A 26,093-nucleotide genomic window follows, 5' to 3' on the forward strand; every position below is an offset into this window, starting at 1 on the left:
TTCATCATCCCTGTTCAATCAGCTTTAAGAACATGTGAATATATGTCGAGTGTTGCTTTTTTGGGTGTTTTTTATAAGGAGAAGAAGAAGAAACACATCATTAACTTATGACATCAGTGTTTATTTACCCATCAGTGGTAAAAATAGTCAAACAAAAGTAGTGGACGGGGTTGAAAGATTACCCTGTGCCATCGGGATGTTTAAAAAAAAAGGCTGCATGAGACCCAAGCAGAGCAGGAATTCTTTGCCACCGGCATCCTGCGATCCCATCTGACAATATTTATCCACACAAACAGCCGAAAATGTCTAAACACCAGATGCATGAATATTACCTAAATCTGGACAGACATTAGGAACTGTTTAAGCATCTCCTAAACAGACAGACGTCTTTGTTTATACAGGGGAAGATGTTTCTTTTCTTTCTACTCTCTGTGAGGGAAGCATGCAGTCACGCATGAGAGGAAGATGGATTTTTTTTTTTTTCAAATTGCATATGCTTCACATGGCAACTGGGAGCCAGAGAGAGGGGTGGAGTGGTTTGCGTGTCTGGCCCGCCGCCAGTTGACAGCTCAGCTGGATATCGTTGAACACGCCGACCCCCCCTGCCTCGCAGCGTGTCACTTTGGGATTGTTTCCGCAATAGAAAGTTTATTCAACCTCTCTCTCTCTCTCTAAAGGCTCCAGACCGGCCATCCGTTCAGCTATTTCATCACGGGGACAGACGGGTTATTTTTCTGACAGGGCCAGGGCTGGTGAGCAATTCCTAATGAACGCGTTTGATACGGGGAAGGAATTTTCTGACCGTTTTTTTTAAGCGTCAATTAATACTGCTGTCCAAACAAATGAAGGCCACCACTTCTTAGATGCAGCGTCTGGACACAGGGGGTCACCGTTTGTGTACACACAAACACAGCAGAGGTGACCCCTCTGCGCCCGTGACCTGACGTGATGTAGTACAAGTGCACAAGGGCAGCTTGTAATATTGCAGACTGGGTTTTGAGCTATGTTGCATGATGAGACTACAGAGGCTAATGCCAGAAAAAAAAACAATACGTCAGAGACGCTGTAAAAGAAGGAAAATATCGACCAAGGAGATAAGGGAATGAGTGCGTGTGCGTGAATGAGAGGGAGGTAAGGGAGTGGAGCCAAAAGTGTCTGTGGAGTTTTCCCTTGATTATTGTGGCATGGCAAAGTTTACACAAGAGTTATTGTTGAGCCCTGACCTCCTGAAGAAGTTGGTTATGCCTGCTTAGCCTGTGAACACAGCAAAGCCCCCGGTGTGTCACATGCTTACTGGAATGCCAAGCCTGCCTACCTTTACAGCAGATTACTGTGATTGACTCTGATGGCCCTCTCTCCTACCACTAATTGCCCCTCTCTATATACCCCTCCCCTCTCCACAAGCCTGGGTCAGAAAGAAGCCCCCCATACCCCCTGGCAACAATTTCTTAACACACAGTACAGACACTGAAAAATATTAATTACTCTAAATAAAACATACAGGACCCCGGCGGCTTACCTGGTCTCTCTTTGCCCGTTCCTTTGCTTTCAGCCAGTTTCTGGATTAAGCTCTCAACTGATGTGTTCTCGATGTTCCTCACAAATTCATGGTGGACCTGGAAAGGTTCAAAAAGAAATCAGATTTACCCATGATCTTAAAATTTATAGTCTTCTTTAAATGAGGTTGTGGTGATTTTTAACTGATGTAGTGCTTAGAGCGAGTTGGTCAACTAATGGTAGAGTTTGTTTGTTACTTGTATAAAAGAGGTCATTTGGGACCACTTGCCAGGTAACATTTCTCTTAAAGTGTGATAAGAAGATGATGTGCATATTTAAGTGCTGCCTGCAAAGCCAGATTATATTTTCCTCTAAAATCTGGCCTGTTTTTTCACTGTGCAGTAGCTATACAGCTCAGTTACAATGTACTTAAAAGTTGAAAAAAAAAGGTCTTTACCCTCTGCAAGCAAATACCTACACAAATGAAAAAAACCTCAGTATCACAAGCCAAGCATTGATCTTTAGTGTAGCTACAGCGCTGTTAGAACCCCCCCTCAACTCAGTGATTCACGTTATTACCTCCATGCAAAATGAGGGGGGTGTGAGCAGTTTGCTTTGTCTGTTTGTTTGTGGGCACAATTATTCAAAAAGTTTTGACCCGGGGCTTGGCCCAAGTCAGAAGTGACTTTTGGAGCCCATCAGAATGCAGGAATCCAGAAAGCATTTGTTGCTTTTCAAATCATACCTTTGCAGACAAATATATTTAATAGAGAAAAAAAAATGGGAGAGACAAGTAAATATCACAGAGGGGACATCCTTTTGGATCCAGAGGCTCAACTGATGCATGCCATGAAGGTTAATTTACTGCCTTGGCAGACGTATGCAATTTTGGACTCCTCTTGTTAAACATTTTCTCTGCATAACTGAATCAATTAAACAAGGAGAAACTGCTCTGTTTGATAGGTCATTTATAATGAGGCACATTAAACTTAATGACTGCTTTTAATGTCAATATGTTTGATTATAACATGACAGAAACCAGTGTCATTCGCTTAATAATCTTTATGAGCACATATCTGACACAAGTAACAAAATTTGTGAGACTGGAGATTTTCTGGGTTTCAGCAGTAGTCTGTTTGTGGTCCGACTTCTACTGACAAGTACTGTATGAACACACCAAGAAGCCTCGACTGAAAGCCCCAAAATACTGACCGTTGCCCCCCCCAGATGATAGGAATGGTTAGCAATAGGTTAGTGCTGCCACTTGCTTTATGATATACAGGAACGGAGAGCTTCCTGCTGTTCCTCAGTAATATGAGCTGTGTTGCCTTTGGTCGGCATTTAAAACCATTTGTTTTGTTTATATTGCATGCGGAGAAATACTGTACTTTACTGGCATTCTCTTGTGTCAGGTTGCATCATTGTTGCTGGCACTGAGATACCCTTTGGGTAGTGTGAGAGGAAGGATAGTGTTTGCTTGTTTGTTTTGGATGTGCGTATGTGCTTGTGTGTTTAGTGAGGGGGAAGTGAAACTGACTGACTGAGCCATCTCAACAAAACCATTTAGATTTGCGTGATACTGTAAGCGCAGAGTGGCTCCACTATCGAAAACACGCATACGCACACATATGTGTTTGCCCCCCGGGCCCCTGTGGCGAGGTGGAGTGCATTAGCCTTCTGTGCCCTGGCAGGAGAGGATGTTGGTGGGGGTCGGGTTGAGGAGGTGGGGGCAGGGAGGTTGCAGTGGTGAGGAAGTGTGCTCAGTACAGTACACGCAATCTGTCAGGTGCTGCTGCCATGATGGAGGCTACTAATGTCATCAACCCTCACTCCCCCTATCTCTATCTCTCTCCCCCTCTCTCTCTCTCGCTCTCACACACGGACAAACAACAAAACTCCCAGAGAGTCTTTCGCCCACATGCTCGAAACATGTATCTGCCTTAAAGGTATCCTCGCTCGCACACAAACGCTCACTTACCAAAACAAACACAGCACGCACACAGACAGACGCAACTACCCTTATGTGAGTTCAAAGCTCTCTGAACAGCAAACCACACTCAAATATGGACCAAACATACCTTTCAAATCTCCCATGCCTACCCAGCTTGTCTGAAGAAACTTGTATGTCTAATATTATCACTGCGGTTTTTGTGTGTTTGTGTGTGCTAGCCTCTTTGCTGGCATGATACAATAGTAGTGCCGGTAAAGAAAATGGTCCCTTCACCAGGCTTGTACCATCTGCGTCCAATGATGAACAGGTGGCAACTGTTTTTTTTCTTCTTCTTCTTCTTCTTTTCTTTTTTTATGTAGGACAGGTAAAAAAAAAAGAAGTAAAAAACAAAAAGCTCAAACAATAAAAATTGTATTTTAAAGAAAATGGCAACAACACTAACAACTGTAGTAAGTATGTTAAACACAGACACACGGAGTGTTGTGGAAAAAGTATTTGCCTGATTTTGTTGTTTTGTTTTGTTTTTAGCTCAAACAAATGGTAAATGGTAAATGGCCTGCATTTGTATAGCGCTTTTACTTAGTCCCTAAGGACCCCAAAGCGCTTTACACTACATTCACACACACATTCACACACTGGTGATGGCAAGCTACATTGTAGCCACAGCTGCCCTGGGGTGCATTGACAGAGGTGAGACTGCCGGACACTGGCGCCACCGGGCCCTCTGACCAAACAAATTTCAATATTAGTCAAAGATAACCAGGGTAAACACAAAATGCAGTATTTGAATGATGATTTCAGTTATTAAGGGGAAAAAAATCTATTCAAACCTACCTGTCCCTATGTGAAAATTAGCCCCTGTGAACCCTTGTTTCACCCTAGGCAGCAGGAACTTGAATAATATGTTTGCAATACCTGGCAATGAGTCTTTCATACTGCTGTGGAATTTTAGCTCACTCTTCTTTGCAGAATTGTTTTAATTCAGCCACATTGGGAAGGTTTAAGTGTGAATGGCCTGTTTAAGGTCATGCCAAAAAATCTGAACTGGATTTGAGTCAAAGACCTTGATTAGGCCACTTTTTGAACCATTCAAAAAGTGGACTTGAGGTGGACTTGCTGCTGTCTTTTTTAAGTGCTCTTGAGCTTCAGGACACAAACTGATGGGTGGAAATACTCCTTCATGACTTCCTGGCAGAGAGCAGAATTCATGGTTCCATAAAGGGCAAGCCTAACCCCTAACCCTTATGGAAAACCATCAAAGTCCCGAAGCAGCAAAGCAGCCCCAGAACATCCCAGACCATCGCACTACCACCACCATGCTTGACTGCTGGTATGATGTACTTTTTATGAAATGCTGTGTTAGCTTTAGACCAGATCTAACGGGACTTGAACCTTCCAAAAAGTTCAGCTGTTGTCTCGTCAGGCTACAGAATATTTTCCCAAAAGTCTTGGGGATCATCAAGATGTTTTTTGGCAAATATGAGGCCTTTGTGTTCTTTTGGTCAGCAGTGTCAAATTGAACTCTCCCATGGATGCCATTTTTGCCCATTATCTTTCCTATTGTTAAATCATGAACTCTGACCCTAACTGAGACAAGTGAAGCCAGCAGTTATTTAGATATGGTTCTCGGCTCTTTTGTGACCTCCTCGTTGAGTCGCTGATGTGCCCTTGGAGTAATTTCGGTAGAACAGGCACTCCTCGGAAGGTTCACCGCTATTGCTTTGTAAGGCTTTCCCAGCTGACAGTGTTTCTCGGCTGTTTCTTTTGATAGTGGCATAATGAGTTGCTCTCTGTGAGCTTTTATCTTACTTCACGCTTTGTCAGACAGGTTCTAGTTAAGTCATTTCTTGACCCTAGAGGTTTAGTGAAGTTGAACTCAGCTTTTTTTTTTTTTTTTTTTTAAAACATGTGGTTACGGTAATTACAGTTATTTCATGATTTAACAGTTGGGTCAATTACTTTTGCACACATGTATATTTAGATAACCTTTTCCATTTAATAACTAAATTAATATTTTGTATTTACTCAGGTTATCTTAGACCAATAATAAAATTAGTTTGGTGATCTTAAACATTTAATTCTAAAAAATGTGCAAAAACAAAAAAACCTGAGAAGCAGTAGTTTTTACGTCATATGTACATATGTTGAATAGTTTTACACACTCTTCTTCTACTAGCAGAAGCCTTGTAGATATTTGTGAGCATGTATGTGGGATTGTATACCTGGTGATGACTTTAACAGGCCCCTGATGGCAGTATGACTGGTGGTGTACTAACATAAACAACTGATCAAATCCTTTATGAAAGATTTATAAACACCTGTTTATATTCATTATTGTACATTATTATTATTGTACTTTATTGAGCCCCGTGGGGAAATTGCTCTCTGCATTTAACCCATTCACTCAGTGAAGCAGTGGGCAGCCATTGGGCGCCCGGGGAGCAGTGTGTAGGGACAGTACCTTGCTCAGGGGTACCTCAGGGTAGCTGTTAAGGGGAATCGAACCCCCAACCTTCCGATCATGGGGCAACCACTCTACCTACTGAGCTATCCCTGCCCTCATAAGCAGGTGTCTGGCTAACCGATGAACTGATAAACATAAAGGTTGCCTCATGGTAGGGGTTAGATTAGTGGAGGTGCTATGCTGCGGTTCTGCCCATCACCTCTGTATCTACATCGTGATGAACCCTAAAGAGGAAACAGTTTCTAACGTTTGACTTTAGTTTTGTGGTTTTCACAAATGTTTGAGTCTTGGTTCAATGCTACACCCCCTTTAGAATACATTTTTAGAACTTCTAACTAAGAAACACTTGTTTAAAATCAGAGAGTTCACATCTCGCAGATTTTTGTCATCATTTAAATGAAAATGTGAAACAGTTCTTTAGCTGCTGACTTTCAACCACAAATATAATTTTTTTCACTGTCATTAGTAATATTATTGCCTTTTAAGAAAAAATGCTCCAAATAACCGAAATGCTTTTATGTGGGAAAACATTTCGGTTTGTAACTTTTAAAAAAATATGTGCGTAATGCGTAAACATTTTTTTTTCAAGTTGTCCTGGGGCTACAATGACACGTCAATAAAATGACATCCAACGACAGAAAATAAGGGCACTAAAACAACTTTTATTAACAACTGTTATTCCCAGCCGTGTACACTGAAGAGGATTTCTTTTTTAGACTGTCCACAGCTAGACTCTGATTCTCTTGGTGGAGTTGCGTCGCCCTCTACAGATCTTAAGGGAACTACAGCAGCAGCGTTAGCACAAAGCAGCTACAGATTAATGAAACAGAGCAGCAGGTTGTAGTTAGGTATTCTGTGTGGCACTGCTAAGTATGAGTGCTAAATAACTAAATGAAAAGCAATCTCTGGTTCACGCTGAATACTGATTGATGTAGTTCTGAATGATGTTTGAAAGCCTTCACAATTGTGCTTGATGCCAAACCCAAACACACTGCTCCAGAGAGGAAAAAGAGGCCCGTGCAGCACTTTTTACTACCATACACAGTATTTGGCAAAGTCTCTGCCCTTGTGGAGGTGCTTTCGATAGACTGAGAGGGAGTTTTGATCTGAGAGGGAGTTTTGATCAGTTTCTAATTGCTTGGCATAAAAGGATGAATGGACCATTTCCTGCTCCTCGGTTAAATTATTAGCGAGATCAAAGACGACACTAATTGATATGACGCACAGTGAACCCAGTGAGCACAGCCTCAGGTCAGCGAGACACCTACTCCACCCACAGGAATGTCTGTGCGTGTGTGTGTACATACTCACCTCTCCTATCTGAATGTGTGTTTCATCCACATACAACGAGTACGACTGAATGATCTCCTTCATGTGGAGAATGTGGTTTTCTTCGATGTCTTGGAATTTCTGTAAGACAGGGTTATAATATTAATGGCACAGCGATGTCACTTTAAGAAGGCTTCACCTGGTTAAGAATTAGTATTTGGGGGGGTAACTATGTATATACAAATATGTGGTCAGCATACATTAAAGGAAATAGGTTTGTGCTACGTCATTTAACAAAAATCTGTGGACATTTAGTTCTTTCTAACCAGCTGTTGAACCAAAATATATATATATATTTTTGTCTCTTACAGGAACCTGTTTGTGCAATCTGTCTCTATGCAGCAAAAAAAAAGGAAAAACGAATAAAAAAGCTTCAAACTTGAAAACAAATTAATTGCATGCCAAAAAATCTTTATAAAAAAAACGTACAAGTCAAAGGCCAAACAAATGTGAGACTTTGCTTCTGTATTTGGTTCCTGTGACTTTCTTTTGGTGTGTATGTCTGGGTGGTCTCTGGCTCAGGAGCACATATAGCTCCTCCCACCAAGACTCAATTCTGGACGTGACATATAGTGATGAGGATTCATTTCAAGTATGGTGTGGACCACAAACTTAAATGCTGGTACTTACTTCCATTTGTGTGTGACTCGGGGCTTTGAGGGTAAACCGAGGAGAATGAGTATAAATATCATAAACTGGAAAATCGCAGGGGGACCGGGGGGATTGAGCCTTTCTGACCACGAAAACACCGGATAAAGAGCATCCGGCCTCTGCATCTACACTTCAGAGACTTGCATGCAAAATAAGACTGCGCTTTTGTCTTCTGCCATGATGACAGCTCGCACAGGCTCACACACAGACAGTCAAAGGGAACACACATGTCGGCGACACGGTGATCTCAGAGAGCACATGTGTTCAGTGTTTATAATACACGTCTACATGTGTTGCGCTGGAGATGAGCCGTAGACTGTAATTCGGGGGAAGCGGCAATGCTGCCTTCTATAGGGGAAAACAAAACCACTGGGCTAACTGGAACCAGCTCTGGTGGCAGCGCTGCTGCGGTTCAGGAGGACACTGAGACCAAATTCTGTTGATCTGATTTTAATTTGGAGTTTATCTAATCAGCGCTTCAGATGGATTCAATTACACAATGATTCCGTTAAGGGGGAAAAAAACACAATCTGGAGATGATACAGGGCTCAAAGCGTGGAACAGACACACACATGTGCGCATACACACAGAACTAACAGATTTACCAACAAAAGTGCTGCATACCACAGAGATAGACAACAAACAGAGTTTGTGAGAATGCATTTGATTAAAGCACATGCACAAAGAAGGAGGGAGAACCAGCTAATAAATACCTGTGCAGTTTCTGTCATCTTCTGTTCAAACTCAGACTTAGCTGTGGCATATTTCTCCACGTATGATTTGTAGGTCTCTGTGGCTTTTTTGGCTTTCACTCCAGCCTGCAGAGCATAAACAAACAGATAAATGACTATCAAGTGTTTGTATATTGGAGACAATGACTGTCAGTCTTTCAGGCTCCTCTGACAAAATGGCAAGAAAACCGATCTCCACTTAACATCTGAAGCCTTTGGGGTTGAACTTTCAGTATAGACTCCTCTATTAAAGCACTTCATCATGCCTTATTACCAGACCATGATTATGTGGGAGTGTGTACGTGCGAGTGTGGCCTCCCACCTTGTCTACATCTCTCTGGGTGGCCCCCTCCTTGCGGAGGCGTTCCTGCTCCACAATTTTGGCATTATAGTTCTCCTTGGACTTCTGCAGAGCCTGGAAGATGCTCTGGATGTTCTGGACGGCCTCAAGGGTAGACGCCACCTCTTCTTTTGTCTGAAAACACACATGTCGTATAGGGTAAGCCTAATAACAACACGCCTTGTTTAAGATGCGAGTTTGAATGTGTCTGAATGTGTCTGTGCAAACTGGCTGCATGTGCCTTTGGCACAGTATAGCAACTAGCAATTAATAAACTCAAAGCATCTGATCCATTCTTAAAGCCTTTCGTCATTCTCATGGATATAAAAAGAGGTCTTTAATGGAGGGTAAATGCTTATGAACACTAAAACCACATAAAAAACCTTGCTTGATCATCTGTTTTACTAATTAGCATCATCCCTAAACCCTCTCATGTACTCATTATGACACCATTATGTTGTAATGCGCACATCACTGGATAAAAAAGAAAAAATGTTAAGTATTTTATCATATTATGTTATGAACACATTTATCTAAATACAGTCTTATATTGTTTTAGCAAGAGAGCCAAGAAACATAAACAGCTGAGAGGAGCAGGGAGTTGTGGGGAAGTGATCAAGAGAAACTGTGACCGCCTTTTTGTCATGCTCTAAGCACAAACACAACTCCCCTAATGCCGAGCTCCTATTTTACATTCTGCTCCGTGGCTTCATGCATCAAATATGAGTTCATCCTGCGTCTCAACAAAACGAGGTGGCAGAGTGAGGTGTAAAGAAATGCCTCGCAGAACGACACCACGAGCACATCACTGTGGTTTTGTCAAGATGGAATCCGCCAAAACTATATCCCCTCTCTTGTACATGGCTTACTTTCAGCTTCTTTGACTCTGAGGACAATCACTAGAGTGTGAAACAATTTGTAATGGTGGAAGGTTAGAATGGGTTTAAATTTAAATAGTTCATTTTGTTCAGTGAAGACGAGTTTGTGTCAAAAGTGGAGCAGAAAACCGCTGTAATCTAACTGAAAGAAAAACAGCATTGGTGCAATCAAACCTCAATTAGTATTTACAGGAATGTAAGTATCAAAAATGCATGGTTCAAAATGTTCTCTTACTGGGCATTCATGCGGTGTCAGAGTAATAGGAAAATACGCTTAGAACAACTTGGAAAGTTTGAGAATATTTTGATGCAAGAGTTGGCTGAATGTGACACAAAAACACAGAAAAAATGCCACATAAAAGTAATCATTGGGTTGATGCTAAGAAACTTTAGCTAACAGTTCACTGTAACTGCTTAATGTGTGTCACTTTCAGCTATCTTTAGTTAATGAATTAGTTAATATCACATCAGGTTCCAGTCTCTGTTTGCTGTCTGTACAGAGGTGTGTAGATTAATCAGAAAGTGAAAAGTTGTTATTATTATAAGGAATTCTGACAACAATGGATCTGAAGCAATACTGGAAACAACTATAAAGGTTTTCTACAAGTGATCTGAGGAAGAAAAACACTTTTTTTGTACTTGTCATTTTTAATGTTCAACTTTAAAAGCACGCAAATAGAAAATCAGAAGACAGACTTCATCATATTGCACTGTATCAGTATTTTGTGTTCACAGTTTCTCCAACACCAAATGTCCTTACCTTTTTGTGTGCTTTGGACTGCTCTTCCACATATTTCTGAACCTCTTTTATAAGTTCCTGTAGTTTCCTCACAAGTTCCATGTGACAACTGGCCAGCTTCTCTGTTGAACCTTTAAACACGTCCCACATCGGAGCAAATGTCCTGTGATAAAGAAAAGAATATTTACATAATTAAATTCATATGAATTCATTCAAGCATCTTCTTTAGAAAGTCATATGCATCGCGCTTATTATATTTAACCAAAAAAATTAAAAAGTAAACTAATTGAAAAGAAATTGTAAAACTAAATAAAATAAAATAATCTAGAAAATATCCTACATATAGTTTTGAGAATGGATCATTTGGTAACATTTATTTTTACAAACTACCTGATGAGGCTTTGATGGACATGTTTATTGAGGCTTTGTCTAGAAGAATGTGAGTCAGCTGCTTTTAAAAAGCTGATTGATTTTTTTGCTGAATTTCCTAAATCCTGGCTCTGGCATTTGCCATAAATACAATAATAATTAAAACAGAATAAAACTAACACTGAAATGAATAAAAACAAAACATTTTTAAACAATAAAAACTAAACTGAAACTAACAAAGCTACTTTGCAAACGAACTGAAACTAAACTCATTAAAAAACAAAAATTAAAAACGAAATCTAACTAGAAAACACAAAACAATGATAATAACTCTGGTACTAACTAGAGATGGACCAATCCGATATTACGTATCGGAATCGGTCCGATACTGACCTAAATTACTGGATCGGATATCAGAGGGAAATAAAAAATGTAATCCGATCCATTAAATATCAAAAAAGCACCTCAAAAAACTTGCGACGTGACATAACTCGGCTCATAACCGTAGTCGGAGCAGTGTGCTCACGTGATAGAGCGGCTGTGTGTATTTGTAGCCTCCAATCCGGCATTTCATCTCAGAGGAAGTGATCCCAGGGAGAAGTAAAGCAAATGTGTAAGTTCATTTTGAATGTTTGCAAAGCATTCCTGCGTTAAGCTTAACAACTGATATATGGAGCGACTGACTCTTCTCTCTCCCTCCCTCTCCTGTTTCTACTTCAATCATGAAACTGATCAATGATCAGCTGATCGGCTTTTCTGTCGCGAGTCCGTCTCTCTTTTGTTTATCGCCAACTTCGCGCCAGAAAGAGGAAACCAGCGGCTGAACAACAGCAGCACGTTTAAGCTTGATAAGGTGTTGTTAGAATTTATTTAATATAACTTTCTACACCAGGATCTTTTTCTACGCAGCTGACGGCTGGTAACTGTGCAGGGGCGGATCTAGCAAAGTTTAGCCAGGGGGGCCGATAGGGCATTAACAGGGAAAAGGGGGCACAAAGACATACTTTTCTTTCTTATTCTCATTTAAAATGTCTAGCTTTTAATAAATAATTATCTGAATCTTACACCCAAAGTTTTAATCTGATGTAAAATGTATAGAAGTCCATTACTGTACAGGGAGTGCAGAATTATTAGGCAAGTTGTATTTTTGAGGAATAATTTTATTATTGAACAACAACCATGTTCTCAATGAACCCAAAAAACTCATTAATATCAAAGCTGAATGTTTTTGGAAGTAGTTTTTAGTTTGTTTTTAGTTTTAGCTATTTTAGGGGGATATCTGTGTGTGCAGGTGACTATTACTGTGCATAATTATTAGGCAACTTAACAAAAAACAAATATATACCCATTTCAATTATTTATTTTTACCAGTGAAACCAATATAACATCTCCACATTCACAAATATACATTTCTGACATTCAAAAACAAAAACAAATCAGCGACCAATATAGCCACCTTTCTTTGCAAGGACACTCAAAAGCCTGCCATCCATGGATTCTGTCAGTGTTTTGATCTGTTCACCATCAACATTGCGTGCAGCAGCAACCACAGCCTCCCAGACACTGTTCAGAGAGGTGTACTGTTTTCCCTCCTTGTAAATCTCACATTTGATGATGGACCACAGGTTCTCAATGGGGTTCAGATCAGGTGAACAAGGTGGCCATGTCATTAGTTTTTCTTCTTTTATACCCTTTCTTGCCAGCCACGCTGTGGAGTACTTGGACGCGTGTGATGGAGCATTGTCCTGCATGAAAATCATGTTTTTCTTGAAGGATGCAGACTTCTTCCTGTACCACTGCTTGAAGAAGGTGTCTTCCAGAAACTGGCAGTAGGACTGGGAGTTGAGCTTGACTCCATCCTCAACCCGAAAAGGCCCCACAAGCTCATCTTTGATGATACCAGCCCAAACCAGTACTCCACCTCCACCTTGCTGAGTCGGACTGGAGCTCTCTGCCCTTTACCAATCCAGCCACGGGCCCATCCATCTGGCCCATCAAGACTCACTCTCATTTCATCAGTCCATAAAACCTTAGAAAAATCTGTCTTGAGATATTTCTTGGCCCAGTCTTGACGTTTCAGCTTGTGTGTCTTGTTCAGTGGTGGTCGTCTTTCAGCCTTTCTTACCTTGGCCATGTCTCTGAGTATTGCACACCTTGTGCTTTTGGGCACTCCAGTGATGTTGCAGCTCTGAAATATGGCCAAACTGGTGGCAAGTGGCATCTTGGCAGCTGCACGCTTGACTTTCCTCAGTTCATGGGCAGTTATTTGGCGCCTTGGTTTTTCCACACGCTTCTTGCGACTCTGTTGACTATTTTGAATGAAACGCTTGATTGTTCGATGATCACGCTTCAGAAGCTTTGCAATTTTGAGACTGCTGCATCCCTCTGCAAGATATCTCACTATTTTTGACTATTTATGGCACCAAAACCAATGCCACTTTCAGCCTGTCAAGTCCTTCTTTTGACCCATTTTGCCAAAGGAAAGGACGTTGCCTAATAATTATGCACACCTGATATAGGGTGTTGATGTCATTAGACCACACCCCTTCTCATTACAGAGATGCACATCACCTAATATGCTTAATTGGTAGTAGGCTTTCGAGCCTATACAGCTTGAAGTTAGACAACATGCATGAAGAAGATGATGTGGACAAAATACTCATTTGCCTAATAATTCTGCACTCCCTGTATATAGTAACTATTAAGTCTAATATACCCTAGTAAGCTATACTACTTTTTCCTTTGGGAAGGTACCATCTGTGCAGTCTGCAATTCTGTTGAAGAAAGATGTTGAATCTATTTAATTATTCTTGAAAAATAATTTATTTCTGCACATTTTTTTTCACACTGCATCAAATTAAAGTTGATTACGTCAATTAAGCATCACGAGGTGGAGGGTGGGTGGTTCCCTATTTTTTATTTTTATTTATTTTTTTGCTGGGAGTTTTAGAACCCTGTTGGTTAGGTTGCTTACTCTTTAAAATACCAGAATAGGGAGGATGGAGTAGGTTTAAGTTTATTAGATTGATCAGTGTTGCTGAACTATGAAATATTTTGGGTGCAGTGTATTTTTTGCATACAGGTATAACAGAATAGCTTTAGTGTTTGTTGTTGTTTGTTTTTTTAACTTGAGTATGAACTTATACAAAAAGCAGCAAGATATTTAAAAAAAACAGTTTTATTGATTAAAAAACACACTATATCGGATTCATTTCGGTATCGGCAGATATCCAGATTTATGATATCGGTATCGGACATAAAAAAGTGGTATGTGCCATCTCTAGTACTAACCCAAGCTGAGAAAAGTTGCCAGCTGACTTGGCAAGTTTGGTCATTGACCTGGCATAGGCCTCCTCAATAGTACTCCTAGAAGAGAGCAAGAACAAGAAATTAAACACAACACCACAATATATAAGCATGACTTTAAATAAACTGTTCAAATAACCATGAGTTTATACTGTTATGTCAACAATGTCAAAATAACAATTATTCTTCTCAAAACTAGAGGATAGTGTTGTAGAGTATGATAAAGTTTTTCCAATTCACTTGCAACTAGGCTGCAGCTCAAATGGGACACGTCGCTAAGAATCTGCACATCCAGGCCAGAAACACCCACTTAGAACTCGCAGCATAAATGTTTGACCACATGCACCGTGTGTGGGCAAATAAATGTGGTTTGGCCTGGGATTTGGTCATAAACCTCATGCGGAAGATGACAGAGTATGAAAGCTAGTGTTTGAACTGCATGCTTCTCTCAATTTCCCTTTTTATTCCTGTATTCTGTAACAAAGTGACAGTAGTGGGGAGAAAAAACTGCAGCGGTGTTGTAGTGAAAGCGTGAATTTTGCATTTGTGTCTCCCGAACGAGGTCAGCCAGGGGGAAACAGGTCAAATGTGCACATAGGCAAATGCACACACCCAGCCTAGGCACACGCGCACACACATAATCACGCACAGGATATTGTGACACTGTCTGCAGCACGGTGGAGATGCCTGCACTTCTTCTTCTGCATCTTTCGATAGCCTGGGTTGGGAATTCGTTTTTTAAACTTTATCATGTCATAAATGCTCCCAAGCATAACTACAGCCCTTACATTAACCCTAAGGAAGTTCGTGTTGTACTTCTGAATATTTAAATTCTGTGCTTACACATTGTGGACGCATACAAGTTTGACAACCATTACTATTACTGGACAGCTCCTCCACCAGATTAGACCTCAGAATACCTTTTAACTTCTTATTCAACGACATACAACGTCAACGTCAATGGATTTTTAAAAGTGACTGTTGGTTGCTTTTAAGTCCTTCAAATGAAACTGTAGAGCATAAATTGTTAAAACAATGTGTCATACATTTGTGAATAAGTCTACAGTGTTTGACGCTTATTGTGTGACACACATGACAGGGAAGTGAATTTAAATTTAAAGACACTTTCTTTTCCATATTTGATATCCATTCTCTCATGGTGAATAACTATAAGCTTAATAATTGATCATTTTTACGTTAACAAGGGTGCTTTTTGTTTCTCGCTTTACTTCCTCTTCTGCTGAAAATGAGAAACGGACTCCACGCCGCCTCTTTCTCCTTTCCCTCGTTCAGTTTTTTAAGCTCAAACAAACGTGAAAATAGGCACCATATTCAAGCACTGGGACCTAACAGCTGCTAGTAATGGACTGGTAGTATTTTTGAAAGCCAAAGTGTGGCTCACTCTCATTACTCCACGTGAAGTTTAATTAGCAGACACTGTTGTGTGTGTGTGGTGTGTGTGTGTCCCTTTAAGATTTCATTAACTGACAGACACACAGTGCACATAGCTGCTTTCCCCAGCAGAGGAAGCCATAGTGCAGATTTTGAAACACTCTGTGAAATGTAAAAGACCAAGCTGACTATGAAGCTGGCACAAAGCAGCATAACCACACAGTAAGTAAAACACTAACTGACCTTCTGTCTCCTCCATGAATAATGCATTGATTAATTTTAGTGTACTAAGGAATAGCACAGCTGCAGAGTAGGAGGAGTGTTAATATTTAAGCAAAGTCAAAAATCTGAAAGATTATTTATTATGTTTATTACAGGTCTTTGTTGTAAATGAGACATTGAGTCTCAATGGGACTAGCTGTATAAATAAAGGTTAAATAAATAAAAACATCAAAGTGTGACTGGATGCTTTAAAAAGTGCAGGTGAGCGTCACAATTGTTGGAACAGCTTGTGGCAAGAAATATGAAGGTGGTGGTTTTCCTATCAGTAAACCTGCCACCAAAGAAATAAGAATAATAAAAAGATGTGGAATTATTGGAAAAATAAACATGTTAAATGACTGGGCTAAGTGAATAATTACTTAATTGTTGTTGAATATGACTGGTAGCATGATTGTTTTAGAGATATTTGGAAATGTTTCTACTGTGAAACTTTTTGATTAAAATAATCATGAAGTGGGAATCTGATCACGACGGCGCAAATTCTATTTTTATCCTTCAATAAAGTAATCTGATCAACTCAAAGCGAGTTGAGTGCATTCCTCAACAACAGGAGGAGCAGACAGTGGAATCCACAGCTGAATTCCAGAGCCAGCTCATCCGTCATGTGGCAGGTTACAGACTCACACCTCTTCCCACAAAGAACTGAGTCATCGTGGAGGTGGTAAAGGATGTGTAAGTTTACAGCAATATGGGCAAATGAAACAGTTGGCAAGAATTAAATCATTTTCAAATGATAGTCATATAGATGGCTTTTTGTGAGGTTTCACCTTCACTGGTTTATTTTTCTTATTTGCTTTCGCCAACCAAAAAACTCTCTGAACTTAATCACTCAATCGATTATGACATATGAAGACCTAATAGATATTTCTGTATGATTAGTCGAAGCCCTTTAACACCCCAGTGTGGTTCAAGGTTACAGTGTGTAAAAAACTTGCAAATTCAACGTGGATATTCATGGAAGTGTCAGCAAAGAATCTGGGTGTTATTATACGCACAGTATGAGGAACTGGACGTGCAGGTTATAGCCTTAGAAAGACTTTTAAATACCAAAAAACCACATGGACAGGAAAGACATGTATTGAAGAGCTAGACAGAGTGCAACCAGTTAATTAGTAATGTGTTCAATGTGTTAGATTAACCATATTGTGCCCTTGATGCGTACCAGAACACTGTGTCTTACCTTTCTCTGATGAAGTCTGTCAGCTCCTTAGTGGAAATTTGGCCATGCTTCATGTTATGGTAGAGCACATCAAAGCCATTATTTTTTTCCCCCTGTTTGGCAGACAGAAACAAAAAAAAAAACGTGGAAGTTGATGCTCAGTCACTGCAAAAACCATTAAGTGTAGCAACACAAAGTCTGTTATTGATTACACATTACCGTTAAGGCTTTTTCTAGCAGCAGCGTTCTCATTTTTTGCATAGCTTCTATCTGCATCTGCAGTAAACTCTGGTCGACCATATTCATCTTGGCCATGTTTAAGAGAAACAACACTTAGAAATTAGCAAATCAACAGAAGACTGGTCGAAGGCTAAAACCTACAATGAAAGACACACCTGAACAGCTTTCTGCGCTGCTGTAACCATGCCACTGGGCAACAGTGTCCAGTTGCACTTTAAAAATGCAAAGACATTCTAAATAATTCATCTAGATGAAAAACAGCAGTTTTGTTTTAACCAGAATTATTGTCTTCTAGGGGTAGCGGAACAATCGATAACCCATAACGTTGTGATATTTTGTATCAATACAGGAACACACCAAATATCTACATTTTACTGAATAAAATTAAATCTTATGAACAAGAGGGCCCCTCTCATACAACACCATCCTGAGACAACATTAGTCAGCAAACTTACATTAAATTAGCTCAAACGAAGAACCGTCCAACACTGGACACACTTAGCTTGACAAAGCTACCTCATAACTGGCTCAGTTACATGAGTAAGAATAGGATGGTTGTCCAAAACTTGAGGGTGTTGCACACTCATTACCACTTCTGATTGCTAAATGATTGCAAAGGTTGCTTAATAAGAGGCAACCTTTCGCAGTCTGACTTAGACTGGATGCAATCACTCTCAAAGAGATTGCCAAATGTCTGCAAATAATTGTTATCTACTTTATAAATGTAGTCAAGATTGCCAACATGTTGCCATTGGTCTGAATAAGTCTTTGTCAATGAGCACAACTTGACTCAAGTGGCTGCCAGCTGGTTGTATTCTGGTTACATTCCTACAGAACAGGAAGGTTGCTGAGTGCAACCTTAATAGTAGATTTTCTGTCTATGCAGACAGCAACAAATATCTTTTTTTAACTATTTATCACAGCTAAATGCTGTATTATCAAAAACCAATTGCATTTAATTACCAAATTGACTCATTTAATTGACATTGAAATGATATAAGACTTCATCAGGGTTCATCTAATGCCAACAGGAGGTTTTATTGACAATCTCATTTTGCAACAAAAAAATAACTAAAGTGAGATAACTTTAACTTATTGTATAAAACAGATACTGACAGAGTTTAACTTTGAAGACATAACACACATCACAACACATCTTGAATAATTTGCAGTTGAGGAAAAATCACAACATATGTTCACAATATTGGATCGCCAGGTGTCTGTTTATTCCTACCTCTATTTTCTGTATAATTCCTAAACCACTGAAATTACAGATAACAACTGTCAACACACATCACACCGCATGTGTACGGGCGGTTATACTTATAGAACATTTTGCAGGAATAGAAAAGTTCAGTCTTTGATCAAATGTAAACTATGTTCGCATTGCCACTTCTATTGCAGACTTATGGAATTAAAATATGCCCGGAAAAAAGGTTCTGTAAAACATTAGGATGTCACAGAGAAGATGAACCTAACTTACTGTGTCTAATTCTCCCAAAAGCATAAAAAGTAAACAAATAAATAAGAATTCACGACATAAAAATGTTTAGTGAGGTCACACTACAATTCTTTATCTTCATGAGTCTTAAGTTTTTGTTGTCTGAAATAACTCGTCTAAAAGGGCATCCACACAGGAAGTGATGCGCTCATTGCATATTATTTTGCGGCTCATGGCTGGCCACTAGCTGACCTTCCAGGCTCCGACTGTCTGGACAACCTCCACCCTATCAAATGTCAATTGTCTGGGACTTGCGTCAATTGCTCACACTAAAGTTGAATAAAGTTTAAACATGGGACTTGTCCTAGTTATTAATTTCACTAACTTTTGGTCACACCTTCAGTGTCTCTGAAATTACTGTTTGTACTGTTTCCACTTTAGTGTACAAATACAAATGCCTTCTGAAATAGGATCAGGAAAACATGCATTAAAATACCACCTTATACAGTGTGAAGCACATGAGAAAGCTGCATTTTGTAGCTTACTGGCTGCAAATCTTACATGGATTTGTTCACGCAGCTGCTAGAGGATATTTTAAAAATGGGGCCTGGGACAAGCTAGACTCTATAGCTGAACTTGATCTTTGACCAACAAAGTCGAGCCAGTTCATCCCTGAGTTAAAATGAATGATTGTGGCACATGAGGCCCCTCCAGGTGATGCTGAGATATTACATTCATGAGAATAGGATGAACAACCTGGAAACATAATGCCTTTGGCCAGAGCAGCTGTGAGTGACTGGGGTAAAATAAAAAGATTGAACTTGTACTATAATGGCTGTAGTGCATGTATGTCTGTTTCCTATCCCCTCCAAGACACGTTAATCAATCTGGATAAAAACTGATATATCAACTACCCAGGTAGCAGTATTATCAACATATATATATCTTTTGGTAATTATTTTTATAACCCTAAAATCCTTACAAATTACATATATTATGTGCAGTAGCTGATCTCAAAACAAACAACGACATTAAATGTACACTACATGTACAGTGTTGTCGACAATACTTGTACATTTCTGTTTGTAAATATAGTTTGCTAAATTTTAGTGCAGTGGCACTTTAGGGTAACTGGAATGTGTGAAATTTACGAGCAACTGGGACAGTTAGAGGTTAACACCAGATCAGCCAAGGCTTGTTACACATTACAAAACCATTTGAAACACAACACTGACTACAAAACCTAGCTTTGATTGTACAAGAAAATGTGTGGCTCTTTGAAGCTAATACAATTAGCCAACGACTAAAGAGGGGGAGATTGAAGTGAATTGGACAGCCTGAGAGCGATTCCAGTAGAGAGCATTACAACCTTACAACCCTTTGTGGCAACAGGGACAAAGAGGACTGAACTGAGCTACTGCACACAGTTCATATAGCTCATGATATCTGCATTAGGAGTGTAGATTTTATATGTTTATAAAACTGCTGTTGTCTGACATGACTTATTTCACATTGGCTTGTGTTAACTAGTTTATAGGAAACGACAATGACGTGTTTTTGCAGCTTCACAGCAAAAGAAAGCTGCACGGGACAGCCATGGCCAATGTCTTACATATGCTTGAGCAAACCGAGAAATGAAATATTAAACACTAGAACTGATAGAAAAGTTGGCTTGTTTAGACCACTGCAAAGGCAGCATAATCAATCAATCAATAATCCATCTGATGCCATCAGATGTGGCGGAATAAAACCGATTATGATGGGTTTGTGTTTGCATGACTGGTCTTTGGAAAATAGATCTGGTCCCGATTTCTAACCCTGTGCAGGGGTTGCAAATCTATGGCTACAGATGCATAAACAAGAATATGATATGAAAATAAACTATTTCTAGCATTTTAATTTGTTTTGGTTGTTGTTATTGTGGTTTGCAGGTCTGAGTACTTACTGCTATATGCAGCTAAAGAAAAAAAATGAAGACCTGCTCCTACTGACTTGGACTTCAATCAAAATGAAATTCAAACTAGCCAATGTCTTTATTTCTTTTATCTTTCCCAATTTAAAAGCTATTAGGCCGCTTTTATTTATTATCAAATGAGTCTACTTTTTATTTGATTAAAACATGCGGAGGACAGATTTTTCCTCGACTTCACATTTGGTCCACGTGCCAAAAGATTTTAGTTTTTCACTCCTATTAGCAATGTTGCCATGCTAATTTATACTTAATAGGACATGTCATTCTGTATGATGCTTAAATTTGTTTTAGGGTGTCACAAGCAGTTCTTTGGTCAAAAATTTCTATTAAAAGTGAGTCTTTTGACCCCTACTCTAAAGCAATAGCTGTCCAACACTGGTAATAACCTTCTTTAACATATTTAAGCTAAACTTGGGCATACAAATGTGAAAACAGCGTAAAGATAGATCTTTAAATGGTAAATGGCCAGCATTTGTATAGCGCTTTTCTAGTCCCTAAGGACCCCAAAGCGCTTCACACTACATTCAGTCATTCACCCATTCACACACACATTCACACACTTTAGGACAAAGTTGAATAATTTCACCCCCCCCCCCCTAGCCACATAGACAAAGAAGATAAAGATCCAGACTAGAGAATGTCATCAAATTTATTTTCGATTTAAAAATATCCTCTTTTTCCAGCTTTACTTCCTCATTGGCCTTCTTGATTGCTTCAGCTCCGGAGGACACATGCCTTACTAGAAGCCTCAAAAGATGTCAAAGGAAAATCAATAACGGTAACATGACTAAGAACACTTTATTAGCACATTTGTTGTGATATTTTGGGAAATGAAATGTAAAAGCGATAAATGCTGATAAACCCGCAGTTGGTGATGAAACTGCTGTCTGATGTCACATACAAATAGGAAAAGTTTAACTAAAATGCATGTCACAATATGGGAAGACTCCAGTTCACCAGAGTTCACCATCAGTCTTGTATTAATCTGCAGTCCAGCTTAGTTTCCCCTCGAGCCGAGGCCATCGCAGATATTTCCTAGTTCCTGAAGCAATCCACTGTCAGCAGTTTAGCCTAAAGGCTAAAGCATTAACTAATGGCTTTAGTTTTCTTTTTCCACATATTTTCAGGAAGTTTATGTCAAGAAGCTCCAAAAATAACTATATACAAATAAAATACACACTAAAAGGAAAGCGTTGTTCTCCAGGTCACGGCTCACTGGCCAACATTTACCCCAGTGAGCAGACCACTGAAGTGTGCTTCCTACTGTAACAAGAAAACAGCTAAAAAAAAAAGTTTAGCTGTTACCCCACTTAACAGCAATCATGACATGCAAACTACTGCATGCATTAGATGTCAAAGCTATAAGAAGCACAGTTTATGAGACCACATGTTACACAACACTTTAAAACACAAACTAAGTAAGAGATTTAACAACTGGCCAATCGTACTACAAAACAGGGAAGTGACGAAAGTAAGTGAAAACAGAGCAGAAAGGCAACAGGAAGAGAGCCCATTCTGTTCAGCTCCTGTGTTCGACTGGTACCTGATATCAATGAATACAAAAGAAAAAGAAACACGGGAAACAGCTAAGGGCGTTTTTTTTTCCTCACAATTGCTAAGGCTGGAATCAATGTCTAAAGCAGTAGAGAGAAATGTAAAAATACATATAGATATATAAATAATATGTACATTTTAGATAAATATATAATATAAGTGATACCAGAGTGACGCAGTTTTTTTTTTTACACTCATGTCTGTGATGTAATCAATGAAAACACTGTTTGTTTAATATTCCAACCACACATTAAATGTGCCCACCCCAACTGGACGATAACCTACTGAGAATTTAGCATACGTCAACTGTGGTGTGTTTGACAAACAGTACAGACGAGCTGAGACAGCTTCCTATGAACTGACCAAATTCATTAAAAAAGGGAAGAGAACAAGCTGTGTCAGCTGGTTGTACCATAATTACAGAAACAGGTGCTAGAATGAGAAAATTGTGATACACTACACTGCACAGACTAGGGGGAACTAAAGAAAAAGTTGTATGCTTTAGGCCAAAAAAAATAGGTAATACTAGTTTCACCCATGAGGGGAAAGAAAAGAGAACTATTAAAGCTGGAATTAAATCTAAAGTCAGTGGAAATGAGCCAGATGGCTGATGGAACAACTGCCCAAGGAGAGAATAATTATACAAACATTGGTGACTAATGGTTCTGTGACACCTTTCCTGCACAACATTTTAAGCTTTTATTTTGAAACACCAGTTTATCTTTATTTGGGGTTACTGTCTGTGAAATCATATAAAATTTTATCTCACTCAGAAGTGGGCTGCTTTAAATATTTTTGACTTCTCATAGAGCAAACAGCCAAATTGATTTTCATATTTATCATTAATTGCTTATAAAATTCAGTTTTTGTTTTAGCCACCACTTATATCTTTATATTCTGATTCCAGTCAACCAGACTTTGTCATTTTTTGGTCTTCAGTGGTTCAAACTGTTGCTCAACAGTTTGAACGTTTTTCTTTAGACAGTGGCCGTTTTCATTCATTTTCACTTCAGGTTTTGTAACTGACACCTTTCAGAGAAATTTTCTGTTTTCTTGGTAAGTCACTTTACACTGACCTATGAATTGTTCAATGATAAAAAGGCACCAAACTCAAAGGGATGAACTAATGTTGTATATACACATGTAACAACTTAGCAAATAACCCATTTTAATTTAATCTTTAGGCACTTTGGCTCTAGCAGCCTGTCCCAAAAACAGATATTCTATTTATTTAATTGAATCTATGAAAAATGCCAAAGCTCACACAGTTTGACAGACAGAAAAAAGCATTTTGTATCAATAAGCTAATTCCCAAAGAGGCTTTAGCTAAGAACAGCAGAAGAAGTGGCAGGCAGATGAACAATATGTCAAAGTCCTGTTCTTAAGAGTTTGTCCAGTTTTCCCAGTGTCCCAGTGTTGGAGTGGTATTGTGAATACAGAAAAGCACCATCAGCTTTTGTCCCACCAAGCAATACTACCTGGAAAGTGTCTGATTGGCGACAGCTTCATTTTTCAACATGGGAATGATCCCAAACACAATATCAATGGAGTAAAAGTATACCTGGATAGAAAAATACACAATGGAACACAATCAGTCATGGACTGGCCTCCCCAAAGCCCGGACCATAACATTGTTGAAGCAGTGTAGGATCTTAACAGAGAACAAAATAAAAAGCACCCAACATTCAAAGAAGAGCTTCAAGAAGTCCAGAAAACAATTCCTGAAGATCACTTAAAGAAAGTACCAGAAAGCATGAGTGCACACTGTGTTTAAAAATAAAGGTGTTCATACCAAATATTGTCTTAGAACTGCACAAACTATTTATTTTTTTTGCTTTATAAACTATAATCGCATTTATGTTTGCAGATATTTCAAAAAAATCACTGCACATATTTCCACCGTTCTAGCAAAATATAAAGAAATAAGAGGTGGCACAAGACTTTTGCAATTTAAAGTGATGTAAATTATGAAAGTAAAGACGAATGGTCAATAAAGAAAAAAAAACTGTCATTACAGAGTGAAAGAAACTCTTTGCATATTATAACAGTTTATGTACTAGACAGAGTACATGGCTTTCTCACCAGAAAAACAATCTATTTGTTAAGTCAGTAAGAACATATCTTTGAAAACCATGCTTTATATTTACAGCAATTCAATACTGAGCACTGAACACAAAAAGAAACTGACATCTTTAATCTTAACTACCACCTTAAAAAGGAAAGATAAACCAAACCGCAGTGCTATGGTTTATCATGCAACATCTGCTGCACAGAGATGGACAGGAATTCATTCTCCTGCAGTCAGACTACAATGTAAGGTTCAATATCGTTTATGTAGGGAATCAAGTGGTTGTTGCCTATTGTTGTTTATCATGCTGCATATTGTTATACTATACCTTCCAAACTGCAAAAGAACGCTAAAAAAAACTAAGCCTGGGAGCAAATGAATGCTTACATTATTTCAGACTATTTTTATTTGTAAGTTTGTCTGCCTCAGTAAACACTGATGTTTGCGTGCAATGCTTTTTCAGTTAAACAACATATATGTAGGACATATAATAAATGTGCTTGAGTAAAAAATTACAATTTAAAAATTTCTAATGTGCTGAATGTGTGAAAATGGGAGTATGGGCAAAAGAATTATAGCACATAGGTGCCAAGTGTGTAAATCTATGGTATGCAAGCAGGAAAGTGGTACAGTGTAGCAGTTTACCTAAGCTCTAGGGGAAACCTATGAAAAAACTTCATAGGTTTCCCATGCTTGTTATTACAGCACTGATGTTGTGCTTTAGGAAGGGGGAAACAATACACAGGATTAGAAGTGTCTCAGCTGACATGACTTCTTCTCCTGTTCCGGTGTGTGCTCAGGTGAGAGCAGTGGAAAGAATTGCACGCTGTCCCTGAGGAATTTAGACAGAGCCAAACAACACAGTGTCTCTCCAACGCAGACTGTAAACGGTGGCCCGGTACAGCCTATAGAGCACACAGCCATGAGCTGCGCACTCGGCGCCTTGACATCAGAGTGTCTGGCCTCAGTCATGTGACCAGAGAGGTCTGGGAGCGGTGCACTGAGCTATCACAGCTCATCACAGACAACACACACAGCTTTAGTATGCGGTATGCACACAGAGGCTGGGCTTTGTTTGTGGTAGATACAAACGAAAACTTGACCATTACTTAACTTGTTAGGGATGATAACGCCAAAACGGGTTGGTCTAATGCAACTAAAACCGACTCGTTTAAATATAAAGGGAAGAATGAACAACAAACAGCAAGAGGCAGGATGTTTGTTTCACAAAAAAACCATAATTAGTGTAATGTTTTCACTCTCTGGTAATCTTAGAAAATTGCTACTGATTCTCAAGGCTGTTGGGTTGAACCACCATTCAATCCAGTTACAAAACCTCAACAAGCCCTTCCTCTGAAGGCAGAGCCATGCTGGTTTGATTTCAGAGACAGCTGAAGAAAATTAGGTAGCCAAAAGGATGTGTGCCACTCCTGTCCACCTCTTTAATAGCGTCACTCTTTGCCGTGTCAGTGGGACACTGCGTGTGAAGTGTGGGACAATATATAAGACAACATATTAGCTGTCTCTATACTGCCTAGTCAGTGCTAGTGCTCTGTTGAGACTCCATGTTAAACATAAGGTCATCATAGTTTTGCTACAACAATCCAATGACTCAGGCATTTCAGCACATAGGCCACATCTTGCACTTTTGCGCCAGAACTTCCATCGAGAAACCAAACTCTTGCTTAGATTTCGTACAGAGAGAGAAAAAGGAAATGAAACAAAGCCTG

At 39.3% G+C, this 26,093-nt stretch overlaps 1 protein-coding gene across 2 annotated transcripts in view; it reads right to left on the reverse strand.

Annotated features, from left to right (window-relative positions):
- Positions 1 to 26,093, reverse strand: part of fcho2 (FCH and mu domain containing endocytic adaptor 2) — a 50,823-nt gene that overhangs the window by 22,913 nt on the left and 1,817 nt on the right. The window contains exons 2-9 of one of the 2 annotated variants that reach the window (XM_085464198.1): positions 17,308 to 17,394; positions 17,110 to 17,201; positions 14,241 to 14,315; positions 10,602 to 10,743; positions 8,946 to 9,098; positions 8,606 to 8,710; positions 7,224 to 7,322; positions 1,520 to 1,616 (exon numbers count right to left, since the gene is read on the reverse strand). In XM_085464198.1, coding sequence (XP_085320324.1) covers positions 1,520 to 1,616; positions 7,224 to 7,322; positions 8,606 to 8,710; positions 8,946 to 9,098; positions 10,602 to 10,743; positions 14,241 to 14,315; positions 17,110 to 17,201; positions 17,308 to 17,394 — 850 coding nt within the window. The remainder of the gene's footprint in view (positions 1 to 1,519; positions 1,617 to 7,223; positions 7,323 to 8,605; positions 8,711 to 8,945; positions 9,099 to 10,601; positions 10,744 to 14,240; positions 14,316 to 17,109; positions 17,202 to 17,307; positions 17,395 to 26,093) is intronic. The other variant, XM_085464199.1, reaches the window with a different exon arrangement.

Source organism: Copadichromis virginalis, linkage group LG7, assembly GCF_057382275.1.
Source record: "Copadichromis virginalis isolate Kocher_CV1m ecotype Utaka linkage group LG7, C_Virginalis_male_GT1.1, whole genome shotgun sequence".
In the NCBI taxonomy this organism is placed as follows: domain Eukaryota; kingdom Metazoa; phylum Chordata; class Actinopteri; order Cichliformes; family Cichlidae; genus Copadichromis; species Copadichromis virginalis.